Below are 21,552 nucleotides of genomic sequence, written 5' to 3'. Positions count from 1 at the left end.
TGTCGAGAGAGAAACTTGTCCCCCTTCATTGCAGTTTTTGTTTAAAAGCGCGAAATTTCCCCAAAATTTACCATGCAATGCACATCCCTTTCTAAAATCTACCCCTCGATCGTCTCCAAACCTGGGACATTACAAGAAGTGAGGTAGTGTGTTGGGGCTAGGGTTGTTGCCCTCCGGAGCCGCCGTCGCGTGGGCGACCCAGGGCGAGGGAGTGCGGCTAGGAGGAGGATGGGAAATTAAATTATAAATTCTTTAAAGGCAGACTCAGCTTGTATACAAAGTAAGATAAGAAAATATCGAGATCTCGAAAATAAAAAGAAATATAGAAGAAGGCGTCAAAAATATTATTTTCGCCAGCTCTCCAATGTCAAAAATATGTACCATGGGGACTTCTATTTTGTCTCCCTGTGATCAGTACGTGTGACTGTTAGGGTATTGAGTAATTTTATTGGGTTGGCAAAATCATTATGTAGTGTTTGAGATTGGATATAGTACGGTCCTTCATGAATCTAGATAAATCCAAATCACTTATGTGTGGATAGATGGAGTAGGTATGTTTCCACCATCAGGGCATGCTGTGTACCGCTGTGTTGTATCCAAGTCTATAATTCACAGATGAAAAGGATTGAATTTAAATCTAACTAGTTTCATTAAAGATAAACTCAACTTTTATACAAGTCAAAAATCAGTCGAGATCTCCAAAGTCAAAAATATGAAGAAGTCAAAATATTATTTTTCGAGGTCTTCAAAGTCAAAAATGTGGAAGAGATTCCAATCTTGTGTGCCGAGGTATGAGTTGGTCCAGCCCACGCGCACCAACTCCCGTGAACCCATTCACATCAGTTTTGTCATTTGTGGAGACATCAGTTGAGATTCCATTTCCTTGTGTGGAAAATAGGACATAAACAATGGCAGCAGCACAAGACTACACAAAATGTTTGGATTCAGAGATATGACCCTCGATCCTCTTCAATTTTCATTGGGAACAACTTACAACCAGCATCCAAAGTGTTCATTCATCCATCCAGAACACAAGAGAGAAACTGAACCAACAAAAGGTGAAATAGGACAAACAACACAATATATATTCACTGAGCACTGAACTATTCATGATTTCCACTTAGGCCAACACTTCAACCCAGCCTCTACATACTACGATCCATATGGTGGAAACAAACAACCAGCATCCATTGTGTTCATTCATCTATTGAACCATCAAAAGGTGAAACATAACAAACAACATAATACATATTCAGCATGCACTGAATTCCAAGTAGGCCAAGACTTCAACCCCGGCCTCGACATGATAGATCCACATACTGATCACTTCCTTCCTTGGATGAAGACGAATCAGCAATCACTGTCAGTTTTCATTATCTAAAGCATGTATCTCATCTCCACATTCACGCAGCCTCAGACTCCAGAGTCTGACAGCCACAATATACATTGTTCTCAGCTTATTGTAAGATAAGGCAAAAGTGTGTTCGTCGTTGCAAAGTTCAAGGAGACGTACCGCGCTCGCGAGGGTTTCTGCCAGACAGTTGATTTCTTCAGGGATATCTGAATTTGTGTTTGTTCTAGCAGCGAAGCATTCGTTTTCTTAGCATCAGCACCCCTACATGACATAAACTCAAGTTTAGTTTACTGTTAGTAATTACTATACAGTACAATGCTGTGTTCGAGAAAACACACTACAATCTATTTGCTAGCAGCTAGAAAGAGTGTCAAAATGATGTGTGTTGAAGACACGCACTGACCTGCCCAATGCATCATTTTCACTCAACATCGGCAACACTTCTGTCTTTGAAAATAGGAGGCTGTGATGGCTTACACCTGCTATTCCTTGTTGCTCCAGAAACTCTATGTGCTCCCTCAACGACTCATCCCTGGAAGAGGCAAAACAGGATTACTTCTCGGGCAAGAACATAGAATCATCACCAGCAACTATATATATCAGGGATCAGGAGCGCTGTACAGTAAAATTCAAGAATAATTACACTTTCCTTTGCGTACCCTATATTCGTCATATCAAGAACAACTAAAGCCTTGTGTATGTCAAAATGTCAGCATAAAACCTCAACTTTTGGTGTGCATTTTCTGACTGGTTTATTTTAGGTAATAGTTGTAGCCAGTTTCATTTCAAATTTATGTTGACATATAAAGAACCCTTGCAATTGTTTCTGCGTAAGAGAAACATCAAAACTGATGGAACAAAAACTGCGTAAGAGAAACATCAAAACTATATATACCATCCGAACTGATGGAACAAAAAAAATGTCTTACATGTCAAGCGGATGTCCGTGCTCTTCTTGCAATTGTTTCTGCGTAAGAGAAACATCAAAACCTTGTTCTGGCAGACTAAATAGATCTTGAATCTCCTGAAATTTGCAACAGAATTAGTCATGGTATCCAGTAGGAAATCCAGCAAGCAATGACAAGTAACAGTATCATGACAAGTACACTCTGGCTGAAGTAACTCTGGCTGAAGTAACGTGTCTGCTCATTCTTCTCTGTGGCTTCCCTAAACAAAGCACCCTTGAGGACCTGGAAAAAGTACTATGTGATTCAAGGAAGCAGAAGTATGGAACTTGAAGCTACAACCTTGAGATGTCATATGAAAAAGATTGGAGTAAGAATTTATGTATCATATTTGAACCTGCAACTTATATATCTTCTCTTCGATGGTTGCAGATGTGATCAAGCGGTAGACAATCACATCTTTTGTTTGTCCAATTCGATAAGCACGATCAACACTCTGATTATCCGCACTGTTAAAAGGAGGATTGTGTTATGGAATAAAAAAAGTTGTAGTGACAAGCATTCTATAAAACCAAAAGGAATACACTTGATCAGGATGTGTCGATGTTCGGTTACCTTGGATTCCAAGCAGGATCAACTACTATGACACGAGCTGCCTTGGTGAGTGTAAGTCCAAGACCACCGGCTTGTGTGGTCAGTAAAAATATTTGAGCTCCAAGGCCCTCTTGGAAATTCTAGATATGCAAACACACAATAAGTAAGCAACATAACATATATAATTGAGTCCATGGCACAAAACAACATAGAAAAAGGGAAGTGCGGACAAGAACCTTCACAATCCTTTCCCTCTCCGAAACCTCAGTGACACCATCCATGCGCAAAAATTTGTAGCCCTCTAATAGTATAGCTTCCTGTTACAATAATCGAATGTGTTACAACACAGAAAGTGTGTTTGACATAGTTAGGTCTAAACAACACAGAAAATAAGTGAATATCCACATCTCAAAACTGTTTTTATAATAGACATACTAAACGACCTTTGATGACAACAGAAGATCAAAGATGCCAAAAGCCACCAGTAATGCTAAAGCCCATGTTATCAGACACTTCTTGTCTCGAGTAATTCTGTTTTGCTATTGAATGGGACTTGAATCTGATATGTCTCTTCTGTTGTGTAAAAATGTCTAATACTATACGTAACTATAAGACGTGCATGAAGTGTAACATCATTATATTTCGTAAGAAGAAAATGCCCATTTACTCTAGTAACAGAGCTTATCATGTATGCAAAAATATAAAAAAACAATGTATACAAAATAATAACTCTAACTTGATACTATGTCACACAAATAGGGCTCCAACACAAACAAGAATTTACAACCGACCTGAATCAGGTTTAGCATTTTACGAGTCTGAGAAAAAATCAGAACATGATGTCCCTCTTCAAGAAGATTCCGCTGCAACCGTAGGAGTTAATCATTTGCGTTTAAATAAACAATACACGCAGTGCAATTATAACAACTATGTGCATCAAAGAATGCTTACCAGCAAGGCCAAGATAAAAAATAACTTGCATGATACTTCCGGACCAACTTCGACTACATCATCATCATCATTATCATGAGCCATATCTGCGAGGTTCATGGCCATTTTTTCAGCCATCCCCATTTCCTGATTCTTTAGCATTCCATCCATGCCTTCCAAAATGTGCTCAGCAGCTCTCTTAGTCAGTATTTGTGGGTGATCACATATCTTTTTCAATACCTGTTGATGAAAAGGAAAAACATGAAACAGATAAAATTTCACAAAAGAACGTGCACACAGAAAAGAAGTGATACGTTCATGCCATGTAATTAGCAAATGCAGCTTCAGATAAAAGATACACTCCCTGCATTTCATTTTAAAAGGTGCATTCTTTTTTTACCTCGGAGATAACAGAAACGACTAATAGTAAGGGTAATCTTTTTTGGGGAATAAGAGATAATTGTTAGTTAGTGCACATGCTTAACGATAAATAAAGTAGAGCTAGAGGTGAATGAGCAAAAGATAGAGATAACGTCATCATTTCCACAAGCAGACCTTATATTTTTAGAGAATATTGTAAAAGCTATAAGTATTTTTTTATCTGGGCAAGTATACTGTGAGCATAAGTGAAGTCAACTAAAGGAGTAGATGAGAGCAGCAAGACAACAAATAAAGGTACACAAGACTGGGCAACGAAAAGGATTTATAAGCTTATGCAAACCGTGATTGCAGCCAGGGGATTTCCTTGCGATGCTGCTAAATGAACAAGCTCACTGTTCAGAAAAGCTTTGTAAAGTTGCATCTGCACCCAAAAGATAGACAAATCGCAAATCCTCATTATCCGATTACTCTACCAGTTTTGCATCAATGACACCAAATTTATACCTGGCGATCAGTTAATTGCAGCCAGATAATTAGCTCATTCTTCTTCGGAAGCCGCTTATTATCTGTCAAACCAGTCTCAAGGGATACTTCACTTTTAATACGACGCAAGAAATATGGCTTTATCCGTTCTCTTAATTCCTGTGAACAAATGTCAAGTACCAACAAGAATTATAATATCTTTAGTAGAGTTGTCTGGAAGTAATAATCTAGAAAGATAAGTAACATTTGCCAACGTCCTCTCATGATTCGACTGAAAGTGGACATTAGATAATCTGGAATTTGAATGCAATTCAGCTATGCAATTGCTTTCACATGTCAAAGCGGAGATGAAAATACAACTTAGCTCATATATTGGTACATCTTTCGGCAACATAGAACTCAGCTTGTGAGGTTCCTACAGGGAATTCAGGCAGATCACAGAGGAAGACAGAGATCTAGGGTTCATAGCTCTCCTCCCAACCTCCCCCGAGCCAATTCATTTCAACACGGCACTGCCGTTCCATCCAAATCCCAGCCGAGATTCAAACTCGGTTCACACATAGCATATATCGGCCAAGCCAGGCTAGTCTATTACATGGGCTTCTTACGGCCCAACTGGTAGTCCTTGAGCCATTCGGGCTGGCGAGCCCGCCTCCTGGGCCTTGCCTCCAGTGCTGCATCATTAGCAGGTACAGGGTCGCTGACATTCCCCCTTCCTTGGAATTCTGCTTGTCCCCAAGCAGATGCAAGAGGAAATCTCTGATGAAGCGCCTCGAGATCTTCCCACGTGGCCATGGACTCAGGGCTGCCACTCCATTGCACCAAGCCTTGGACGATCGTACGAAGGCCTTGCTGACGAACTCGGCGCTGTAGAACTTGAATTGGTACCTGAAACACATCGTCAGCAGAGGGAAGCTTTGGAAGAACTTGCTGTCCAGGACCCAAGCAAGGTTTGAGCTGTGAGACGTGAAAGACTGGATGCACACGGCTTGAAGCAGGAAGGTCCAGTTTATAAGCCACTTCCCCAATGCGCTCCAACACCTGGAATGGCCCGAAGAACTTGAAAGCAAGCTTATGGTTGGCGCGACGGGCAACTGACGATTGCAAGTATGGCTGAAGCTTCAGGAAAATCCGATCACCCACTGAGAAAACACGCTCTGACCTCTTCTTATCAGCTTGCCTTTTCATACGCTGTTGCATCCGCAGCAGATGTTGCTTGACTGAGGCAAGCACCAAGGCTCGCTCCCGTAGCCACTCCTGAATGTCCCCTGAAGCAACTTGATCGGTAGCAGTAATGCCGAAGTAGCGAGGTTCCCTGCCATAAATCACCTGGAATGGCGTCTTGCCCAACGACGAATGCCAGTTGTTGTTATACCAAAACTCGCACAGAGAAAGCCATTTGGACCAGTGGTGAGGATGTGCGCTAATGAAGCAACGAAGATAGCATTCAATCGACTGGTTGACTCTCTCCGTTTGCCCATCAGTTTCAGGGTGGTTCGCTGTGCTCAAACGCAGCTGCGTGCCCGTAGCTTTGAAGACCGCTTGCCAGAAATTGCTTGTAAAAACTGGGTCTCGATCAGAAACAAGGGACAGGGGCATTCCATGGAGCTTATAGATGTTGTCCACGAAAAGCTCCGCCACTTTTGCTGCGGTGTAAGGATGTCTGAGCGGAATGAAATGAGCATATTTAGAGAGTTTGTCCACCACTAACAAGATGCAATTGTATTGACGAGATGGTGGCAATCCGTCGATAAAGTCCATGGTCGCCATCTCCCAAGGCCCTGAAGGGACTGGCAAGGGCTATAGAAGTCCAGCTGGCAGGGTTCTCTCAGGCTTAGTTTGTTGGCAAATGTGGCAGTTAGCGATGAATTCCTTGACTGCAGCCTTCATTCCAGTCCACTTGAAAAGAGATAACAACCTTCTGTAAGTCACAGGAAATCCAGAGTGTCCACCCACTGGGCTGTCATGGAAAGCTGATATAATAGATTGCTGCAGTTCTTTATTTGGACCAATCCAGATCCTTCCTTGGTACCTGAGTATCCCTTTAGACAGAGTGAATTGAGGATCGGCCTGTGAATCAATTGCTAGTCTTGCCAGGAGCTGCTGAGCATAAGAATCGTCCTTGTAACTGTCTAGGACCTTGTCAAGCCACATTGGTTGAATCACAGTAGCTGCCATCAGGGAAGGCTCTTCCATTGGCTTCCTGGACAAAGCATCTGCGGCGCCATTGAGGATTCCTTTCTTGTACTGCACAGTGTACTGGAGTCCCATAAGTTTTGTCAGTGCACGGCGTTGCCACTCGGTATGGAGCCTCTGATCAGTCAAATGAACGAGACTCTTGTGGTCTGTCTTGATTACAAACTCCCCAACCTGAAGGTATGAACGCCATTGCTGCACTGCCAGCAGGATAGCCATGTACTCCTTCTCGTATACAGAAAGACCCCTATTCTTTGGTCCAAGGGCACGGCTCACAAATGCTAGAGGATGTCCTTTCTGAGACAGTACAGCTCCAATCCCAACGTCACAGGCATCCATCTCAACAACAAATGGCGAGGTGTAATCAGGCAAGGCGAGAACCGGGGCTGAAGTCAGAGCTTCCTTCAACACCTGGAAGGCAGCTTCATGTGCCTCTGTCCACACAAACAACGACCCTTTCTTCAACAATGCTGTGAGTGGCTGGCAAATAATAGCATAGTGGCGAATAAATTTGCGGTAGTATCCACTTAACCCCAAAAAACCTCTCACTTCCTTCTGGTTAGCTGGTCGAGGCCAGGACTTGACAGTTTCGATTTTGGTTGTATCTGTTGCCACCCCTTCAGCAGAGATAACGTGCCCCAGGTAAGCAATTTTTTGTTGCGCAAAAGCACACTTGCTCAGCTTAACTTGCCATTTGTCTCTCTGTAAGATTGTCAGAACCTGGTTTACATGGTCGAGATGTTGCTCATAAGTCTGACTGTAGATCAAGATGTCGTCGAAGAATACGAGAGCAAACTTGCGAAGCACTGGTGCCAGAGAAGCATTCATAGCGAATTGGAAGGTGGCTGGAGCTCCTGTGAGGCCAAAGGCCATGACACGGAACTCATAATGTCCGTTGTGAGTTTGGAAAGCCGTTTTGTATTCCTCCCCAGGGGCTAGGCGAATTTGGTGGTATCCCGCCCTCAGGTCCAACTTGGAGAACCAATGTGAGCCAGCCAATTCATCCAGCAGTTCATCAATCACCGGCAGTGGGTACTTTCCCTTTACTGTGAGAGCGTTCAGATGTCGGTAGTCGACCACTAGTCGCCAAGTATTATCTCCTTTCTTCACAAGTATGACCGGTGAGGCGAATGCGCTACTGCTATGAGTTATCACACCTTGTTCCAACAGTTCCTGTATCTGTCTTTCCAATTCCGTTTTTAACTCTGGGGCTACTCGATAGGGCCTCATTGATACTGGTCTTGCTCCCGGAATAAGAGGAATTTGATGGTCGTACTGCCTGCGGGGCGGAAGCCCAGTTGGCGTATCAAAAACATCCGAGAATTTATCGAGCAAGGTTTGTATGCCCGGGCTGTGTTGTGCAGCAGTCGATTCAGCCGTGTCCTGGATCACATGCAATTCTATCAGTGCGTGCGTGACGCCAGCAGTTCCTTCGCCATGAAGTACAATCAGTTGCTCTTCCTTCATCATCGCCAGCCAATGTTGTGACCAGTGCGTCAACATAGGGCTATGTTTGGCTAGCCAGTCATGGCCAATTATGCCGTCATAACTCTTGAGGGGTAGGATGCGGAAGGAGTCCTCGAATTCAGCTTCATCAACTGTCCAATTGAGTTTAGGAAAATAATCAGTGGCTTGCAAAATCTCCTCTCCTGCCACTTGTACTCTGAGAGCCTTGTCCATCTGTTGTTGGCCAGAGAGCAGCTTGGCCTTGTCCGTGTCGATGAAACAGGCCGAGCTGCCAGAGTCTACAAGGAAAAGCATGGAGTGTCCTTGCACTGTAACTCTGAGCTGTAGAGTCTTCTGAGATTTCTCCCTGGAATCTGCCGCTGCTGCTGATAGGCACATGAGGTGTTGTGATTCTGTATCTGATTCTTCTTCAGGTCCTTCATCAGTGAGCTCCGTTTGCATGCAATTCAGCATCTCTTGTACGATGTGTAACTGGACAGCTCCCTTGCACATATGATCCTTTCCCCATTTTTCTCCACAGACAAAACATAATCCCTTAGCCCGGCGGTAGGCCTTTAGGTTGCTCCATTTATCCTCCGAACTTCCCCTGGTTGCTTCAAGCTGCTTCTTCTCTTCTACTGACTTCGACACCCACTTAGCTGGCGGTGGTGGTGGTGGCAGAGAAAAATGTTGGGGTGTATTTCTTCCAGTGCCTTGTCGGAGTGGAGTCGTGGCTGCAAAGGGGTTAGTTCCTTCTCCCAGTTCTTCATATAGTAATGCTAAGGTGAAAGCTGTGTCGAGATCCTCAGGCTGCTGTATTGCTACTAGGACCCTGACTGCTGGCTTCAGGCCATCCAGGAACCGTGTCATGTTTCTGATGGATTCAGGGTGTGGCTCATATGCAGCTAACTGATCCACTAAATCTGAAAATCGTTGGACATAATCTTCCACTGTATTGGTTTGAGAAATGTGGTAAAACCTTCGGAGAAGAATTGTGTGTTGGTTGCGCATGAAACGAGCCATCACACCGCGCACCAGTTCCTCCCATCCAGCTTGAGTGTTCTTCGTCAAGAACGATTCCAGCCATGTTGCTGCGGCTCCAGTGAACTGAGACGTCCCGTAGGAGACCCAAAGTGTTTGCGGCGTGCTCCACCTCCTGAAATACTCTTCACAGCGTCGCTGCCAGAGTTTTGGATTGGCTCCATCGAATTGAGGCAGCTCAATCCGAGGCGCAGAGGCGTTGGCGTCAGTAGGTGTAGAAGGTTCTCCATAGTAATTCACAGAATTCGCGAAATATGGGGACGGATTTGGGGATGGGTTGTTACCTCCTCCCGGAGGAGGCGCTGTGGCCATCCCCCGGTGGTTTAATGCGACGCAGTGCCCTTGTGGGCCGGCGGCACCCATTCCCGGCGTCCGTAGAGTGGATCCGGGAGCTCCCTCCACCGGAGTCGGTCGAGGAGCCTGGAGGGCGCGGCCAACGGTGGCGGCCAGTTGCGAGATCTCCGCGCTGAGCCCGGCCTTGATGTTGGCCAGATCGGCGCCCAGAGCCTCTTGCGCTGCCGCGAGCTCGGCGCCCATGGAGGCCTGGACGGTGGCGATGGACGCGTTGACGTTCGCGAACTGCCTGGTGGTGTCCTCAACGAAGGCGCGGACGGCGTCGAAGGACTCCTTCTTGTAGTCGAGGAAGCGGTTCTCGTAGGCCTCCCGCGTCTCCGCCGTGAGGATCTCGTAGATCGCTCGGGCCTCCGGCGAGAGATTCTCCATGGCTTCCGCTCGGCGCCTGCCGGCGAATCGGGTGTGGTGGTGGTGGGTGGGAATTTCCAGGGCGGTGGATCTGTGGGCTCTGATACCAGATGTGAGGTTCCTACGGATTTCTACAGGGAATTCAGGCAGATCACAGAGGAAGACAGAGATCTAGGGTTCATAGCTCTCCTCCCAACCTCCCCCGAGCCAATTCATTTCAACACGGCACTGCCGTTCCATCCAAATCCCAGCCGAGATTCAAACTCGGTTCACACATAGCATATATCGGCCAAGCCAGGCTAGTCTATTACATGGGCTTCTTACGGCCCAACTGGTAGTCCTTGAGCCATTCGGGCTGGCGAGCCCGCCGCCTGGGCCTTGCCTCCAGTGCTGCATCATTAGCAGGTACAGGGTCGCTGACACAGCTAATGTCAAAATTGTAATTTCTCAACGGAGTCATAATGACAGGAAGTAATGCTATTGCACATATTGGATTATATGAAACACGTTGACATTTTACAGTACTGCAAACATACCAAATTTGCAGATAGTGTCATGCCGCTTCCACCGGCGGCCTCCATCTCGAAATCTGGAAGTTCATCCATATGCTCAGGTTCTGCATTCAGTGAAGGGGATCACCGACGGAGCGAATCAGAGGGTGGAACGATTGATTAATTGGGGGAAGTAGATGGATGGATTAGGAGAGGGAGATGAAAAGACTGATACCTGGGAGTCCTGGCCTGTGGGTGTCGCCAGAAGGATGGCCGGGATGGTCGACGTCGTCCAAGGAGAGGCCGGAGATCTTCATGTCGCCCTGGACGACGGAGCGGAACTCGGCCTGGTGGTCGCCGAAGAAGGAGTTGAGCAGGTTCCAGGCCTGGAAGGCGGTGTTCTCCGGTGTCGCGATGACGTGGTACAGCTCGTCGGAGATCGTCCCGTAGATCCAGTGGAGGATCGTGATGTCGTCGTGGCGCCAGCGAGCATCCTGCTCCAGCGGTGGCGTGTAGACGTCGACGTGGCCTTGCGCGTCGTACTTGGAGAGCACGGAGTGGAACAGCTTCTTCCACATGGAGTAATTACTCCCGGCAAGGCCCAGCTTGAAGTGGATGTACTTGCTGATGTGGTCGTTGTCGATGGTCTTCGCCGCCGCGGTCGATGAAGAGGAAGAAGAAGCGGCGGCGGCGACCAGTTCCTCCTGAGGCAGCACTGACAGGCTCGACGAGGAGTTAGTAGGGGGAGCAGTGACCACATGGGGAGAGAGACCTGCCATGGAGAGCGCCGTGGTGAGCGCCGGCGACGCCAGAGAGGCGCCGGCAGTGGGCGCTGCAGAGGAAGGAGTCGCGCCGGCCGTCGAGGCTGGCAGCGAGCCAAAGCTGAAGGAGGCGGCCATGGTGAGAGATCAAGAACTTGCGCTGTGATACGAAGAAGAATTGTGGAACTCATTGATAGCCCATGAGGGCCGGGTTTATATACAGGTACAGTACAACTGAAAGCCTATGATCTAGGAGATGCACAACGTGCACCTAAGAGTGCGCGGTGATCAAAGCGCCTGCGTCGGCTGTTCAAATTTCGAAATTCGAATTCCCCCGGCTCCGGTCCTCTAGCTCAGCCTATATATCCTTCTCACGCAATGCAAGCTGGGCTGCGCCGCTGCGTTGTATGCCTCGGGAAGGAACAACGGCCAATTCATACGGTCACCATGAACTCCTCCCCTCACGGGGTCCTTCACTCACGTCTCCACACCTACAGCACCGTAGGTGGTCTACACCTCCATGGGTATCTCCAACGGGGCGAATATATTTGGAACGTTCAAAATATTCGCGCGCGTCCGTTTGTGTCGATCCAAATGGTCAAAATCGACCGCGCGTTCGTTTTGCGTTGGGTGGATCTGGCGACACGACGCATTTTTTTGATTTTACATTTTTTCAACTTAAAAACATAATTTACATAGTAAAGAAGGAAAATAAAATATAAAACCTACTAACGCATGTGCCTACTCCCCATCGTCGTCGATCACGGAGAACTCCGGTACCGGCCACAGCCAGTTGGGAACCAGCGGAACATACGCCGGTGCCGCCGGCGGTGGTGGAGGTGGAGCAGCCCACGCCGGTGGTGGAGGTTGAGCAGCCCACGCTGGTGGTCGAGGTGGAGCCGCCCACGGGTTGTACGTCGGAGGTGGAGGCGGCGGTTGCACCGGTTGCACCGGTTGCGGGGCCGAGTCCTCGAGCACCCGTCATAGAGCCTCTTCCTCCGTGAGGCCCGGTGGCATGATGTCGGTGGCGTACCGGGGCAGCGGCGGCTGCACCGGCCGGTCCACCTCTGAGACGTGAGACGAGGACGCCGAGCCTCTTGATCTCGTCGTCCGTCATCGTCGCCGGGTACTCGAACTCCCGGCCCTCCGCCATGGATGCCTGCCATTACTGAAAAATGCAGGCGACGTAGGCGTTGCTGTCGTCCTTGGCCTCCTCGTTGTGGTAGGCCAGCCCGTCGCTGTAGTCATCGTCGTCGTCCTGTGGAGGCGTCGGCGGCTGCCGTGATTGATGATGAGGCGGCGGTGGAAGGTCAAACGGGAAGTCCCTGTCGCCGAGGAAGTATGCCTTCCTCCTCGGACCCTTCTCGGTCTTGCGCCAGGTGTTGGAGTTGACGGCGAAGGTGGGATCGGCGCGGAGGTCCGGCGGCAGGTACCACCGCCTGCACCGGATGTCGGCACTCCTGTCTGGTTCGCGCGGAGGCACGGGCGGGACAGGCACCCAGAGGTGGCTCAGCCACCAGACGCCGCTAGGCAGGTGCACGTCCCGCCAGTCGTCGCACAGCGTCTAGTTCTTGTGCATGAGCCGCGCCACCTCAACTGGAAGTGGCACTCTGTGCGTCCGCTCCGCCTTCTTGGTGCCGCTGTCGGACGCCTCGAAGTCGTTCTTCTTCTTTCCCATGGTGATGCGGCGACGCGCGGTCGTGCGGGATAGGAGCGGAGGTGTCCGTGGTGTAGGTGATGGCAATGACGATGCCGATCGATTTTTTAAGGCCGGGCGCACGGGATACGATGCCATTGATGACGGCGCAGAAGCCCAGACGTTGTCTGCCAGTTCGCATGCAGAAGAGGCTGCCGCGACATTGATGGTGAAGGCTGCGACGAAGACGCCGAAGCAATTTACTGTCGAAGCGATGCGCTTGATACAGCCCTGCGGCTCGCTGCCAGGCGAACCAAGTGGAAAAGCAAGCGGTCACTTGGAGCGTCTGCGCAGGATCCGCCACGACGCATCTTAGGCGCAAATATACGCCGTATTTGCGTCGTTACGGATGGCTCGGTCACTATTTATTGACCCGCTGAACCTCTGACGCACTTTCGGCCTGCGTGGACGCGAACGGAGATATCCTGATTGATCAATGATAAAATTAGTCGGTTCATCCGCGGCTAGTGGCCTCAAAAATTGCCACGACTCAAAGCCGAAAAAAGTTACTCACATGTGTGGACTGTGGCGTAAAAAATCGCCAAGAACAACTTCAAGATAATATTTGATATAGAATCGATATCTTATAGTGTTTTTCAATATAAATTTAACAGTATCAATTATGTTGAGACTTCACAATAAAGAGGTCCTTTCTTTTCATAAAATTCATTACTTATCACAAAATAATCCCAGTTCCACAACACGCCACCAGTGCCACATTATCTTCAGTATAGTACTCCCCTTGTCCTACGAAAAGTTATCTGAAATTTGTCTAGATTCGAATCACCTAGACACTAAATTAAATAACATCTAAATTTTAACAAACATTTAACAAAATTTCATGGGACAAAGGGAGTACCATTCCCGTGGACTGATCGTACCGCGTATAAGTGGGCTGTTAGGATTCTTTTCCGGTCATTAATTACCAGATTCTTGGCTGATTCCACGATTTTTCTTTGCGGAAATCAAATGTGATCGCGGGCTTATATAGTTATATGTTTCTTTTTTATAAATGAACCATATTAATATCAAAAGATATCAATTACACTTAGTCTATGCAACAACGTCCCACCCTAGTGACAGTACGGATGCATACAGCTAAAAAAAAGAGTAAAGAAGAAAACTAAGAAATAAAACTTCCCCTACACCATTTCAGACCTAGCAACAGTAATACAACCACCACCGTGATAACACCTGAGATACAGACTCTCCAAAAACGACGTCTCCAAGAAAGGAATAGTGCATCAGCACCGTCGTCACCCGACCAAAGGTCTTAGGTTTTCACCCTGGAGATAGTACTCAGTGTCAAAACAATGCCTCCAACAAGATCATTGGCAGGCACAACCAGTTAAGGCTAGACCTTGAGTTTTCACCCTGAGAGGAAAGACTCATAACTTCACCAGTGTTGTCGCTTCCACATGCATACCACTGATACGGAGCCCGGAACACCAAGCAAATCCCTCAGCATCACGGAGACTCGAACCTCCTTTAGCTAGTCCACCAATCCGGCCTTCATGATATTCTTCTGACTTCACCATGGACCAAAAAGTCACCTCATGTCAACATAGAATAGAGCTTCGCTTCGCTCCCCCCGGAACCAAACGACCGGAATAAAAACATGGGTGCGCGCGACTGAATACCACCCGATCCAGCAAACTCCAGGCAAAAGATGCACTGTTCCATTCGTCGGTGGAGCTTTCCGAAACTCATCTCTCCATCCAGATCAAAGCAAACTGACCTCCGGTAGATCTTCATCTTCGCTTGCGAGAAATCCGAGGATCGCCACCAAAAACAAAGCAAGACCAGCAGCCCCCACGCCACCAGTCCCTCCTGTCGGATCACCGGGGAAGAGGACGACGGCACGGACCATGCGTACCACCGCCAAACCGTCACCGGGGGCGGAGGCCGCCCCGGCTCCACCGAATCCTCCATGGCTACCGACGGAGAGCATCAGGCCCCGACCAAGTAGCCGTGCCGCCCGGCCTCCTCCATCGTCGCTTCATCACCTCCCATGAAACACTGCCGCGGAAACCCTCTCCTCCCTCTCGTCGTTCTACGGAAGGGTCGCCGCCACCGCCACCGGGCCGGGGCCGGGGCCGAGGCCAGCTGCGGCGGCAGCTGTGGGGCGGTGGTCGAGGGGTGGCTGGGCGGGGCGGGCGGATCCTCCGCCGCCGCCCGGGAGGGGGGGCAGGAGAGGAGGATGTTTCTGCCTGTGTAGGAAATTAAAAAATGAATGATTTCAATGATCATGAATATTTTTCGTAAATGCATGCAAACTTTCGCCGCGGGGAAGAAAAAGTATGATGGTCTGTGCAAAATAAACAAAATTTGGTGGTTAAAGAAATAACATGTGTGGCTTTTTAGTGCATTTCAATTTGTTTATGTTTGTTGTGGGTATTTCGATCTAGCTTCTTACCTAGGCATGAGCGTATGAACATGGGAGCCACAATGCCTTGCCCCATTTGCTCTTTGGTTTTCCTGCAACAGGATATTTATGTTTTACCTTCAAACAATGTTATGGACGAGGCATGACCCCCGACCCTTGTCCCTCTCCCTGTTAGAGTTGTATAGTTTTTTTTTCTTGTATATCTCCAGTGCATGAGTGGTTTCCTGCACTTTGCCACACGTGTACATGTCATTTGGACTTCAGTGAATACTAGTTGCCCATTCATAACATAGTACCAGAGCTCTAGATTTAGCTCCTCCCGCACGTAGCAACTCCGCGCCTTGTTGCGCAGCCGCCGCCAATGTCTCTCCTTCTTCTTCCACTCCCGTTTCTTGTTCGGGATCGAGATGTGTTGTTGATTTTTCTGGTTTTTCTTGGGCGGTTGGTGCCTCTCCTAGCAGGCTGCCAGGCCAAAGTCGTCGCTGGCTGCCCCACTCCTTGCTAGGTCGTCGCCGACTGCCCCATCGCCGGCCGTCCCTGCTCCTGGCTGGGCCCTCCCCGTCCTGGCCGAGCCATTGCCGGCCGCCCCGTCGCAGGTGCTCCCGATTCCAGCCAGCCCTACACGTTTTCTGGCCGACCCCGCTCGATTCCGGCCGGCCCTGCCTCCTCAAGCTTGAAGATGCTCTACCCCGATCTGGTTTTTGTTTGCACGCGTGAGGCGTCCTGTGTGCTGCCTGCATGTACTGTCTACATCCAGATCCAGTGTAAAAAAATTCTGAGCATCAGTATGACATCCTCTTCTGCTAGCTATGTTAGCATTCCTCGGTGCCCGGTGATTTTTTATGATACCAACTATGGGGAGTTTGTTGCTTTTATACGCATCCATATGCGTAGTCTTCAACTCTGGAGCGTTCTTACCGGCGAGATCTCTTGTCCGCCACGCCCCATTGTTCTCGTGCCTCCTACCCCGCCGCATGTTCCACATGCCCTTGCTGCTGATGCTACCCAGGCTGCCCAGGATGCAGCCAAGACTGCCGAGGTCGCTATTGATGATTCATATGATCAGGAGGTACTTCCTTATTCAGAAGCTCCTGGTCCCTATCGTGATAGTCTTGCTGCTTTTACTTAGTGGTGTGATGAGGATGTCAGTGTTGTTGCCGTTCTCTCTCAAAGTGTTCAGCCACAGTTTGCTTCTGAGTTTACGGGTCTTGCTACTGTCGCTGAGATGTGGTCTCACCTTCGTCAACGCTATCAACCTTGAGGGGATTCTCTCTATTTATCTGTGTTGCGTCAGGAGCATGATCTTCAGCAGGGTGACTCTACTGTTGATGAGTTCTACACCCAGAGTGCTGCGATTTGGCCAGTGTCGCTCTTCCCAGCAGTGCATGATATGGGCTGGCGAGTTCCACCACCTCGAATAGGATGTTCTCCACCTGGCAGTTATCCCGGCCGCCGAAGAGCACATCAACTTGAACTTTGCCCATTGGGGTGGATGACAGCCCCGACACAATGCCGTGGAAGGTGGTCCGGCTTGGCTCCAGCATGTTCTCCGCAATGCCGATCTTGTGCATGGTGTCCTGGTACATGATGTTGATGCTGCTGCCGTTGTCAATTGATACGTCTCCGACGTATCGATAATTTCTTATGTTCCATGCCACATTATTGATGATACCTACATGTTTCATGCATACTTTATGTCATATTTATGCATTTTCCGGCACTAACCTATTAACGAGATGCCGAAGAGCCAGTTGTTGTTTTCTGCTGTTTTTGGTTTCAGAAATCCTAGTAAGGAAATATTCTCGGAATTGGACGAAATCAACGCCCAGGGGCCTATTTTGCCATGAAGCTTCCAGAACACCCGAGAGCTGCCAGAGAGGGTCCACAGGGGGCCCACACATGGGGCTGGCGTGGCCAGGGCCTGGGCCGCGCCCCCTATTGTGTGGCGGCTCCGTACCCCCTCCGACGCCGCCTCTTCGCCTATTTAAAGGTCCCTGACCTAAATCTTCGATAGGGAAAAGCCACGGTACGAGAAACCTTCCAGAGCCGCCGCCATCGCGAAGCCAAGATCTGGGGGACAGGACTCTCTGTTCCGGCACGCCGCCGGGACGGGGAAGTGCCCCCGGAAGGCTCCTCCATCGACACCACCGCCATCTTCATCACCGCTGCTGTCTCCCATGAGGAGGGAGTAGTTCTCCATCGAGGCTAAGGGCTGTACTGGTAGCTATGTGATTAATCTCTCTCCTATGTACTTCAATACAATAATCTCATGAGCTGCCTTACATGATTGAGATTCATATGATGATGCTTGTAATCTAGATGTCATTATGCTAGTCAAGTGGATTTTACTTATGTGATCTCCGGAGACTCCTTGTCCCACGTGTGTAAAGGTGACAGTGTGTGCACCGTGTGGGTCTCTTAGGCTATATTTCACAGAATACTTATTCACTGTTATGAATGGCATAGTGAAGTGCTTATTTATATCTCTTTATGATTGCAATGTGTTTTGTATCACAATTTATCTGTGTGCTACTCTAGTGATGTTATTAAAGTAGTTTATTCCTCTTGCACGGTGTAATGGTGACAGTGTGTGCATCGTGTAGTACTTGGCGTAGGCTATGATTGTGATCTCTTGTAGATTATGAAGTTAACTATTGCTATGATGGTATTGATGTGATCTATGCCTCCTTTCGTAGCGTGAAGGTGACAGTGTGCATGCTATGTTAGTACTTGGTTTGGTTATGTTGATCTGTCATGTACTCTAAGGTTATTTAAATATGAACATTGAATATTGTGGAGCTTGTTAACTCTGGCATTGAGGGTTCGTGTAATCCTACACAGTTAGTGGTGTTCATCATCCAACAAGAGAGTGTAGAGTCTAGCATCTATCTATTTATTCTGTTATGTGATCAATGTTGAGAGTGTTCACTAGTGAAAGTATGATCCCTAGGCCTTGTTCCTAAATACTGCTATCGCTGCTTGTTTACTGTTTTACTGCATCTCTACTGCCTGCAATATTACCACCATCAATCACACGCCAGTCCTGGACAGCAAAGCACTTTTCTGGCGCCGTTACTACTGCTCATACTTATTCATACCACCTGTATTTCACTATCTCTTCGCCGAACTAGTGCACCTATTAGGTGTGTTGGGGACACAAGAGACTTCTTGCTTTGTGGTTGCAGGGTTGCATGAGAGGGATATCTTTGACCTCTTCCTCCCTGAGATCGATAAACCTTGGGTGATCCACTTAAGGGAAACTTGCTGCTGTTCTACAAACCTCTGCTCTTGGAGGCCCAACACTATCTACAAGAATAGAAGCACCCATAGACATCAAGCACTTTTCTGGCGCCGTTGCCGGGGAGGAAAGGTAAAAGGTACTCACACTCCGGATCCCGGCTACTAAGCTATTTTCCGCCGTTGTAAGTACTCGAAGCTATTTCCTTTAGATCCTGCAATTGCATCTTTTTGTTTCTTGTTTACACTAGTTAGGCATAATGGAAAACAACAAAAATATGAGAGATCTTTATGAACTTTATCTTGAATTAGGACATGATGTGTTTGAAGAGAGAATTAAAAAACCCATGGAACTTTATATGCATGCTAATGGGAATGTTATTAATATGAATGCTTTGAACACTATTGTTGCTAATGCTATGGAAAATTCTAAGCTTGGGGAAGCTGGTTTTGATGAGCATGATCTTTTTAGTCCCCCAAGCATTGAGGAGGAAATTTACTTTGATGATATTTTGCCTCCTATTTATGATGATTATAATGATACTGGTCTTTTGGTACCGCCTGTTATGGAGGATAAATTTGATTATGATTACAATATGCCTCCTATATTTGATGATGAGAATAATAATGATAGCTACTTTGTTGAATTTGCTCCCACTGCAACTAATAAAATTGATTATGCTTATGTGGAGAGTAATAATTTTATGCATGAGACTCATGATAAGAATGCTTTATGTGATAGTTATATTGTTGAGTTTGCTCATGATGATACTGGATATTATTATGAGAGAGGAAAATATGGTGGTAGAAATTTTCATGTTACTAAAACACCTCTCTATGTGCTAATTTTTTTGAAGTTGAGCTTGTCTAGTTTTCCTATGCTTATTGCATTATGCCTACATAACTTGTTTATTTACAAGATTCCTTTTCATAGGAAGCATGTTAGACTTAAATGTGTTTTGAATTTTCTCCTTGATGCTCTCTTTTTATTCAACGCTTACTTCTTGTGAGTGCATCATTGAAATTGCTGAGCCCATCTTAATGGCTATAAAGAAAGCACTTCCTGGGAGATAATCCATGTGTTTATTTTACTACAGCAATTTTGTTTTATATTTGTGTCTTGGAAGTTGTTACTACTATAGCAACCTCTCCTTATCTTTACTTTATTGCATTGTTGTGCCAAGTAAAGTCATTGATAGAAAGGTTGATACTAGATTTGGATTACTGCGCAGAAACAGATTTCTGTCTGTCACGAATTTGGGCAGGGTTCTCTGTAGGTAACTCAGAAAAATCTGCCAATTTACGTGTGTGATCCTCAGATATGTACGCAACTTTCATTTAATTTGAGAATTTTCATCCGAGCAAGTCTGGTGCCTCTACAAAATTCGTCTTTACGGACTGTTCTGTTTTGACAGATTCTGCCTTTTATTTCGCATTGCCTCTTTTGCTATGTGGGATGGATTTCTTTGTTCCATTAACTTCCATTAGCTTTGGGCAATGTCCAGAAGTGTTAAGAATGATTGTGTCACCTCTGAACATGTGAGTTTTTGATTATGCACTAACCCTCTAATGAGTTTGTTTCGAGTTTGGTGTGGAGGAAGTTTTCAAGGGTCAAGAGAGGAGGATGATACAATATGATCAAGAAGAGTGAAAAGTCTAAGCTTGGGGATGCCCCGGTGGTTCATCCCTGCATATTTCAAGAAGACTCAAGCATCTAAGCTTGGGGATGCCCAAGGCATCCCCTTCTTCATCGACAAATTATCAGGTTCCTTCTCTTGAAACTATATTTTTATTCGGTCACATCTTATGTATTTTACTTGGAGCGTCTGTGTGTTTCTATTTTTGTTTTTGTTTGAATAAATTCATGCTTGTGTGGGAGAGAGACACTCTCCGCTGGTTCGTATGAACACATGTGTTCTTAGCTTTTAATGTTCATGGCGAAGGTTGAAACTGCTTCGTTAATTGTTGTATGGTTGGAAACGGGAAATGCTACATGTAGTAATTGGTATGATGTCTTGAATAATGTGATACTTGGAAATTGTTGTGCTCATGATTAAGCTCTTGCATCATATACTTTGCACCTATTAGTGAAGAAATACATAGAGCTTGTTAAAATTTGGTTTGCATGAGTGGTCTCTCTAGAGTCTAGATATTTTCTAGTAAGGTGTTTGAACAACAAGGAAGACAATGTAGAGTCTTATAATGCTTGCAATATGTCTTTTATGTGAGTTTTGTTGTACTAGTTCATACTTGTGTTTGTTTCAAACAACCTTGCTAGCCTAAGCCTTGTATTGAGAGGGAATACTTCTCGTGCATCCAAATCCTTGAGCCAAACACTATGCCATTTGTGTCCACCATACCTACCTACTACATGGTATTTCTCCGCCATTCCAAAGTAAATTGCTTGAGTGCTACCTTTAAATTTCTATCCTTTATCTTTGCAATATATAGCTCATGGGATAAATAGCCTAAAAACTATTGTGGTATTGAATATGTACTTATGCACTTTATCTCTTATTAAGTTGCTTGTTGTGCGATAACCATGTTTCTGGGGACGCCATCAACATTTTGTTGAATATCATGTGAGTTGCTATGCATGTCCGTCTTGTCTGAAGTAAGGGCGATTTACCATGAGTTGAATGGTTAGAGCATGCATACTGTTAGAGAAGAACATTGGGCCGCTAACTAAAGCCATGATCCATGGTGGAAGTTTCAGTTTTGGACAAATATCCTCAATCTCTTATGAGAACATTAATTGTTGCTAAATGCTTATGCATTAAAGAGGAGTCCATTATCTGTTGTCTATGTTGTCCCGGTATGGATGTCTAAGTTGAGAATAATCAAAAGCGAGAAATCCAATGCGAGCTTTCTCCTTAGACCTTTGTACATGCGGCATAGAGGTACCCCTTTGTGACACTTGGTTAAAACATATGTATTGCGATGATAATC

At 46.7% G+C, this 21,552-nt stretch overlaps 1 protein-coding gene across 2 annotated transcripts; it reads right to left on the bottom strand.

Annotated features, from left to right (window-relative positions):
• Positions 1 to 943: 943 nt before the first annotated feature.
• On the bottom strand, positions 944 to 11,534 carry LOC127294562 (SNF2 domain-containing protein ENL1-like). 2 transcript variants are annotated; one of them, XM_051324410.2, is made up of 14 exons: positions 10,759 to 11,534; positions 10,569 to 10,648; positions 4,669 to 4,806; positions 4,505 to 4,585; positions 3,805 to 4,023; positions 3,645 to 3,716; positions 3,090 to 3,170; positions 2,875 to 2,993; positions 2,657 to 2,768; positions 2,461 to 2,544; positions 2,284 to 2,378; positions 1,758 to 1,886; positions 1,514 to 1,615; positions 944 to 1,427 (listed from the first exon to the last, which is right to left on the bottom strand). In XM_051324410.2, exons 1-14 carry the CDS (start codon positions 11,420 to 11,422, stop codon positions 1,364 to 1,366), a joined length of 2,040 nt encoding a protein of 679 aa, XP_051180370.1. In that variant the 5' UTR covers positions 11,423 to 11,534; the 3' UTR covers positions 944 to 1,363. The 2 variants fall into 2 exon arrangements, with proteins under 2 accessions (XP_051180370.1, XP_051180371.1); XM_051324411.2 differs by lacking the exon at positions 4,505 to 4,585.
• Positions 11,535 to 21,552: the final 10,018 nt, after the last annotated feature.

This window comes from Lolium perenne, chromosome 1, assembly GCF_019359855.2.
Source record: "Lolium perenne isolate Kyuss_39 chromosome 1, Kyuss_2.0, whole genome shotgun sequence".
In the NCBI taxonomy this organism is placed as follows: Eukaryota; Viridiplantae; Streptophyta; class Magnoliopsida; order Poales; family Poaceae; genus Lolium; species Lolium perenne.
This window is presented reverse-complemented; position numbering and strand designations above follow the sequence as displayed.